General features: G+C 55.6%; 1 protein-coding gene across 1 annotated transcript; it reads left to right on the forward strand.

Annotated features, from left to right (window-relative positions):
• The first annotated feature begins 36 nt into the window (after positions 1-36).
• Positions 37-3,253, forward strand: Znf579 (zinc finger protein 579). The gene is made up of 2 exons (XM_052762138.1): positions 37-143; positions 1,209-3,253. Exon 2 carries the CDS (start codon positions 1,211-1,213, stop codon positions 2,879-2,881), a length of 1,671 nt encoding a protein of 556 aa, XP_052618098.1. The 5' UTR covers positions 37-143; positions 1,209-1,210; the 3' UTR covers positions 2,882-3,253.
• The last annotated feature ends 3,011 nt before the right edge of the window (positions 3,254-6,264 follow it).

Below are 6,264 nucleotides of genomic sequence, written 5' to 3' on the forward strand. Positions count from 1 at the left end.
TTTCCGGGGGGAAGGCTTAGGCTGTAACACCGAGCCCAGCCTCCTCCTCCACCCCCCACCACGCTCAGCCCCCTCCCTCCCCGCCACCACTGTCCGCGATCGCCCGGCAGCAGGGAAGGAAGAAAGGAGCGCAGGAGGCGGAGGTAAGACCGGCGCCCAGAGACTAGGGCGAGCCCCGGGCCCTGCGCGGAGCAATCCGCAAGGCCTCGACCCGCCGGCCCAGTTCTGCAGATCATACCTACCCGGAACAGATAGCCCCCTCTTGGACCTGGGGCCCCCGACAGCCTGCAGGCTCCACGCCCTCCCCCGACACCACGCCCGGCCAGGGGTCTGGCCACAGCCATCTCCTCCCTGGGGATATTCTGCAGCCTAGCTCCCAGCCTCCTCCTCTCCCTTGTCTTGTGAGTCAGGGCCCCCTACCCAGCTTCTTCCTTCACCCAGACTCGCCTACCTGCAAGAGTCTAGTTGTCTATCCTGTTCTGTCTGAGACCCAGGAGTCCTAGCCTTCAGTCTTCCTGCCGGAGACCCAGGGATCCAGGACTCAGCACTCCTTCAAGCCCAGGAGTTCAGACCCCAGCCCTCCTCCCTCAGACCCAGGAGTCAGCCTCAGCCTCCTCCCTCAGACCCAGGAGTCAACCTCAGCCTCCTCCCTCAGACCAGGAGTCCAGACTCCAGCCTCCCCCCTCCTCAGACCCAGGAGCTTAAGCTGTGCTACTCCTTGGTCCCTCCCAGGCCCTGACTTTTGGGTCCATACACTCCTATTTCCAGGGCCTCTTGACTGAATCCCACCCCACTGAGGCCTCAAGGGTGGACTGGTTCCCAACCCCCACTGAGAATGTTCAACCCCCTGGGCCCTAGAGCAAAATCAGTTGGCTGACTTTATCTCCCTGTGTCTCCTGTGTATTGTTCTGTCTTCCTGTCTATCCGCCTCTCATCTCTATGTCCTCGCTCTCTCTCTCTCCCTTCCATTTCTCCTGGACCTCGTCGCCCTTTCCCACTTCTCCACAACTCTCTCCTCTCCTTTCCCGGCTCTGCCGCCTTCGGCCTCTGCTCTGTCTCTGCCTCCTCACCCCCTGCCTCCCCTGCCTCTCCCCTGTCTCCTCTTCTGGACTGAGGATCTACCCTCCTCTCGCTCTCCTCTGCTCTTCACCACACCCACATCCTTCATCTCTTCTCCCGACCCCTGCCTCTCCCCCTTTTCCCCACAGGCATGGATCCACAGCCCCCTCCACCTGCCCAGGGCAGCCCGCCTCACCGTGGCCGAGGCCGAGGCCGTGGCCGTGGCCGTGGCCGAGGCCGTGGTCGTGGCAGAGGGGGTGCTGGAGCCCCTAGGGCACCTCTGCCCTGCCCCACCTGTGGTCGCCTCTTCCGCTTCCCTTACTACCTGTCTCGACACCGGCTGAGCCACTCGGGCCTCCGGCCCCACGCCTGCCCGCTGTGCCCCAAAGCTTTCCGGAGGCCTGCCCACCTCTCCCGCCACCTCCGCGGCCACGGGCCCCAGCCCCCGCTGCGCTGCGCGGCCTGTCCACGCACCTTCCCGGAGCCGGCCCAGCTCAGGCGCCACCTGGCCCAGGAGCACGCAGGTGGCGAGGTGGACCTGTCCACGCAGAGGGCCGTGAAGGAGGAGCCACAGGACGAGGGCGTGGAGCAGCCCTCCACGGCGGTGGCCGGGGCTGCGGAGGAGGCGGCAGCAGTGTGGCCCGAGACGTGGCCCGTCGGGGACCCGGCCCCGGTGGCTACCCCCACGAGTACCGATCCTCGGGAATCAGAGGCCGAGGAGGCCGAGGCCGGGGCAGCGGAGCTAAGGGCAGAGTTGGCACTGGCCGCGGGGCGACAGGAGGAGAAACAGGTCCTCCTCCAGGCCGACTGGACGCTGCTGTGTCTCCGCTGTCGCGAAGCCTTCGCCACCAAGGGGGAGCTCAAAGCGCACCCGTGTCTGCGCCCCGAGGGCGAACAGGAGGGCGAAGGGGGACCCCCACCCCGCCCCAAGCGACACCAGTGTTCCATTTGCCTCAAGGCTTTCGCCAGGCCCTGGTCCCTGTCGCGTCACCGGCTGGTCCACTCCACCGATCGGCCTTTTGTGTGTCCAGACTGCGGCCTGGCCTTCCGCCTGGCCTCCTACCTCCGCCAGCATCGCCGCGTCCACGGCCCTCTCAGCCTGCTGGCCCCACTGCCCGGGGCCGGCAAGAAGGACGACAGGTCCTCAGCGGGACGGAACTCAGGGAAAGGGCCTGAGGGGGGCGAGGGGGCAGAATGTGGGGGCGCCTCGGAAGGGGGCGAAGGCGGGCAGAATGGAGGAGATGCCACCCCAGCCCGGCCCCCGGCGGGGGAGCCACGCTTCTGGTGTCCCGAGTGTGGCAAAGGTTTCCGACGCCGGGCCCACCTGCGTCAACACGGGGTCACCCACTCGGGGGCACGCCCTTTCCAGTGCGTGCGCTGCCAGCGGGAGTTCAAGCGACTGGCGGACCTGGCCCGCCACGCGCAAGTCCACGCCGGGGGTCCCGCGCCGCACCCGTGCCCTCGATGCCCACGCCGCTTCTCCCGCGCCTACAGCCTACTTCGCCACCAGCGCTGCCACCGCGCGGAGCTGGAACGGGCGGAGCTGGAGAGGGCCGCCGCGCTGCAGGCTCTCCAGTCCCAGGCCGCACAGTCGCCCCAAACTCCGCCGCTTAAGCAGGAGGCGGAAGGGCTCCCTCTGTCCATCGCACACATCAAGGAAGAGCCGCCCTCACCTGGCACCCCACCTCAGTCCCCGCCGGCTCCCCCTGTCTTTCTCAGCGCCTCCTGTTTTGACAGCCAAGACCACTCAGCCTTCGAGATGGAGGATGAGGAGGTGGACAACAAGGCCCACCTACGCGGATTGGGGGGCTTGGCCTCCTGACCCTCACATCCACCCTCCGCCCCTCCGGTTGAGCTCCCGGTTTGCAGTAAGGAAGAGGGAAGCTGAAAGAGAGATACCTCCTCTGCCTACCCCTGAGCCCCGGGTCACTCACCTTCCCTTTTACCTACCCCTAGACCCCTGATGCTGGTTAGGAAACACTCACCCCAACACGTGTCTTAAGTAAAGGCAGGACAAGGCGGAGGGCGCTTGGCCAGAGGGATAGAAACTGGTGGGTTGGCCCCAGCCTGCCCGTCCCCCATGACAAACACTGGACACCATCACCTCTTTGGAACTGCCAGACCCTGGGAGTTCCCAGTGAGAAAGGTCTGCCCCCGTTCCTGTGTCTCTGTGAATAAATGTGAGTTCGTGCAACCCATGAGTGAGGCTGTCTGTGGAGGTGGGGTTTGGGTGAGTCAGGATTTGCCCACGCTTGGGTTCAGAACAAGGATGCTCATACACCAGATCCCAGGAGGATGTTCTATCAAAGAAGCAAGAAGTCCGTGCGTGAACCCTGGATTGAGAAGAAAAGTGTGCTAAGACAGAACGCCTTGATGACCGCCCTCAGGAACCCCTGCGTGCAATTTAGCAGATCAGCACGGTATGCACTGTTCTCATTTCTCTAGGGCAGATTTCTAGGCACAGAATTACTGCTCCATGTGGGAAGTCTACAACTCCCTTTCTTAGAAAGCTCTAGATGTATTCCCAAATTCCTGTTAACAATTGTGAAGGTGCCAGTCATCTCCATTTTCCTGAGGAAATCCGAGAACCAGATATGATCTGAGGTGGGTGTGGTGGTACATAGCTGCAGTCCCAGCATTTAGGGGGTGGAGGTAGTCGAAGCAAGCATGTGACTTAGCCAAGGCCACACGGCAACAAGTGGCATAGCCAGATATGGCCCCAGGCACGGTGACTCCATGGCCCATATTCTTAGTCCTTGTTCAGTGATTCACTCTTAACCTTCTTCCTTCATGCTGGACTGTCTCATGGAGCCCTACACTGTGCAGAGCATGGTCCTGGGTGCTCTTCATTCTTCTGTTGATGAAACACAATCCTTTCTCAACGTGTGGCTTCCATTCTAGTGGGAGGACATGGACAAGAAGATGAAACAGTTGAGTGATTGGAAAGCATCTTAGGGCCAGTGAGGTGGCTCAGTAAAGGCACTTGCAGCTGAGCCTGAGGACCTGAGTTCAACCCCCGAGACCCAAATGATGGGAGGAGGAAATTGACTCCTGCAAGATGTCCTCCTACAAGCTGTCCTCTGACCTCTACACACTAACCATGATGTGCGAGCATGCATGCACATACACACTCACACACATACACACACACACAATAAATGAAAATGTAAAAACCATCTTATTAGGCCAGAGGTGGAGAAAGATGATACAGGACACAGAGAGTAGGAAGCACAGACCCATAGAAGCAGGCTTGAAGGATGGAGTCACAGCAATCACTGGGATGTGTCTCAGAGGGAAAGCACAGCTGTACAAAGGTTCAGAGGTACAGATGTGGATGGCATGGTCAAGGAGCAAAGAGACCAACTTGCCTACAGAGGAAGCAGTGCGGAAGAACAGGGTGGGGGCTGAAGAGATGGATCAGTGGTTAAGAGCACTTGTTGACTTTGCAATGGACCCAAGTTGGGTTCCCAGGACCCATATGGCAACTCACAACCACCTATAACTCCAGTTCCAGGGGATTCAAATGCCTTCTTCTGACCTCCACAGGCACCAGGCACACATGTAGTGTACATACGTACATGCAAGCAAAACACCCATACATATGAATAAATCTAAAAAAACAAGAGTGGAAGGAAGGAAAGGTAGGAGGTGAGCTCTGGGAGGTGATGGAAGGATTAATATGGACACTCTTAAGTCTTCTAGTGAAACAGGGAATGGTAGAATACCTCGTGCAGAAGCCAGGATTCGGTTTTCTCTTTTCTGTTTTCCACCGTTCTGTGAAAATCTTTAAACAAATAGGAAACTGAAAGGATGGATGCTGGTATCCTAGAGCCCAAAATCAGTATTTTCCCCATGATTCCATCTATCCATCATCATCTATCCATAACCTATCCATCTACCATCATCGTTATTCTTCTACCCAATGTTCATTATCCATCTATCACCATCTATCATTCACATATCTCTTTGTCACCCATTGACACCTCTATACATCACCCATCCATCCATCTGTCATCTGCTATCCATTCGTCCATCTGTCTGTCATCTATCTGTTACCTATCCATTTGTGATGGCTATTCTTGCATTCATCATCCATCCATCCATCCATCCTTCTTCATTCATGCCTCTGTCATCTACTGACATCATCCATTCATCATTCATCTACCCATTCACCCATCCCTCTTATCATCTATTGGCATCCATCCATTATCCATTCATTCATTATCCACCAATCTATCTGTTATCCATCCATCCATCATTCATATATCCATCTGTGATGACTATTCTTACATTCATCATTCATCCATTCCTCCATCAGCCTTCATCCCTCTATCATCTATTGACATCCATCTATTATCCATCCATCCACCCTAAACCCATCATCTAGTCATTATTCACCCATCTGTTATCCGTTTATTCATGCATCCCTTTATCATCCATTTATATCTATCCATCATCCATTCATCTATTTACCATCCACCATATATTTTTTTTTTACTTAAAACCTTATTTTAGACCAATTTGAAATTGTGGTGGTCTGAATCAGAATGGAACCCATACTCTTATATATTTGAATACTTGGTCCTCAGTTGGAGGAACTGTTTGGGAAGGATCAGGAGATGTGACCTTGTTGAAGGAGGTATGTCACCGGGAGTGGGCTTCAAAGTCTCAAAAGCCTGTGCCGTTCCCAGTATGAATCGGGATGTAAGCTCTCAACTACTGCTCCAGCACCGTGCCTGCCTGCTGCCATGCTCCCCTCTGTGATGGTCATGGACTCCAACTCTCTGAAACCGTAAGCCCCAAGTAAATGCTTTCTTCCATAAGTTGCTTTGATTACGGTGTCTTATTAGAGCAATAGAAAAGTGACTAAGTCAGCAATTCACAGAGAAGTTACGTTAAAAGTATAGCATTCTCGTGCATCTTTTAAAAAAGACTTCATTTCAAAGCAACTTACAAATATCATTTCACTACAAACACTTGGGCATGTACATCATAGCAAGTGCCTAAGCTTCTTGTCCTTAGCAAAATTTAAATACATATTTGACATACATATATGCTCAACAAATTTTGACAAAGACACATAACTAAACAGAGCAAAGCCCTCTCTGATGTAGAGATTCTCCCTGGCTTTTGTGAGAATACTTGGTGAGGAGTGAAGCAAAACTGTGTGTAAGTCCAACTGGTGCTCCCCCCTCCTAAGTAGCC

This window comes from Peromyscus californicus, unplaced genomic scaffold, assembly GCF_007827085.1.
Source record: "Peromyscus californicus insignis strain IS unplaced genomic scaffold, ASM782708v3 Scaffold_4__1_contigs__length_199733344, whole genome shotgun sequence".
Classification (NCBI taxonomy): domain Eukaryota; kingdom Metazoa; phylum Chordata; class Mammalia; order Rodentia; family Cricetidae; genus Peromyscus; species Peromyscus californicus.

Bases quoted from the DNA above. Each gene is read 5' to 3' on its own strand.
- Znf579 (XM_052762138.1), top strand. From the start codon at position 1,211: ATGGATCCACAGCCCCCTCCACCTGCCCAGGGCAGCCCGCCTCACCGT.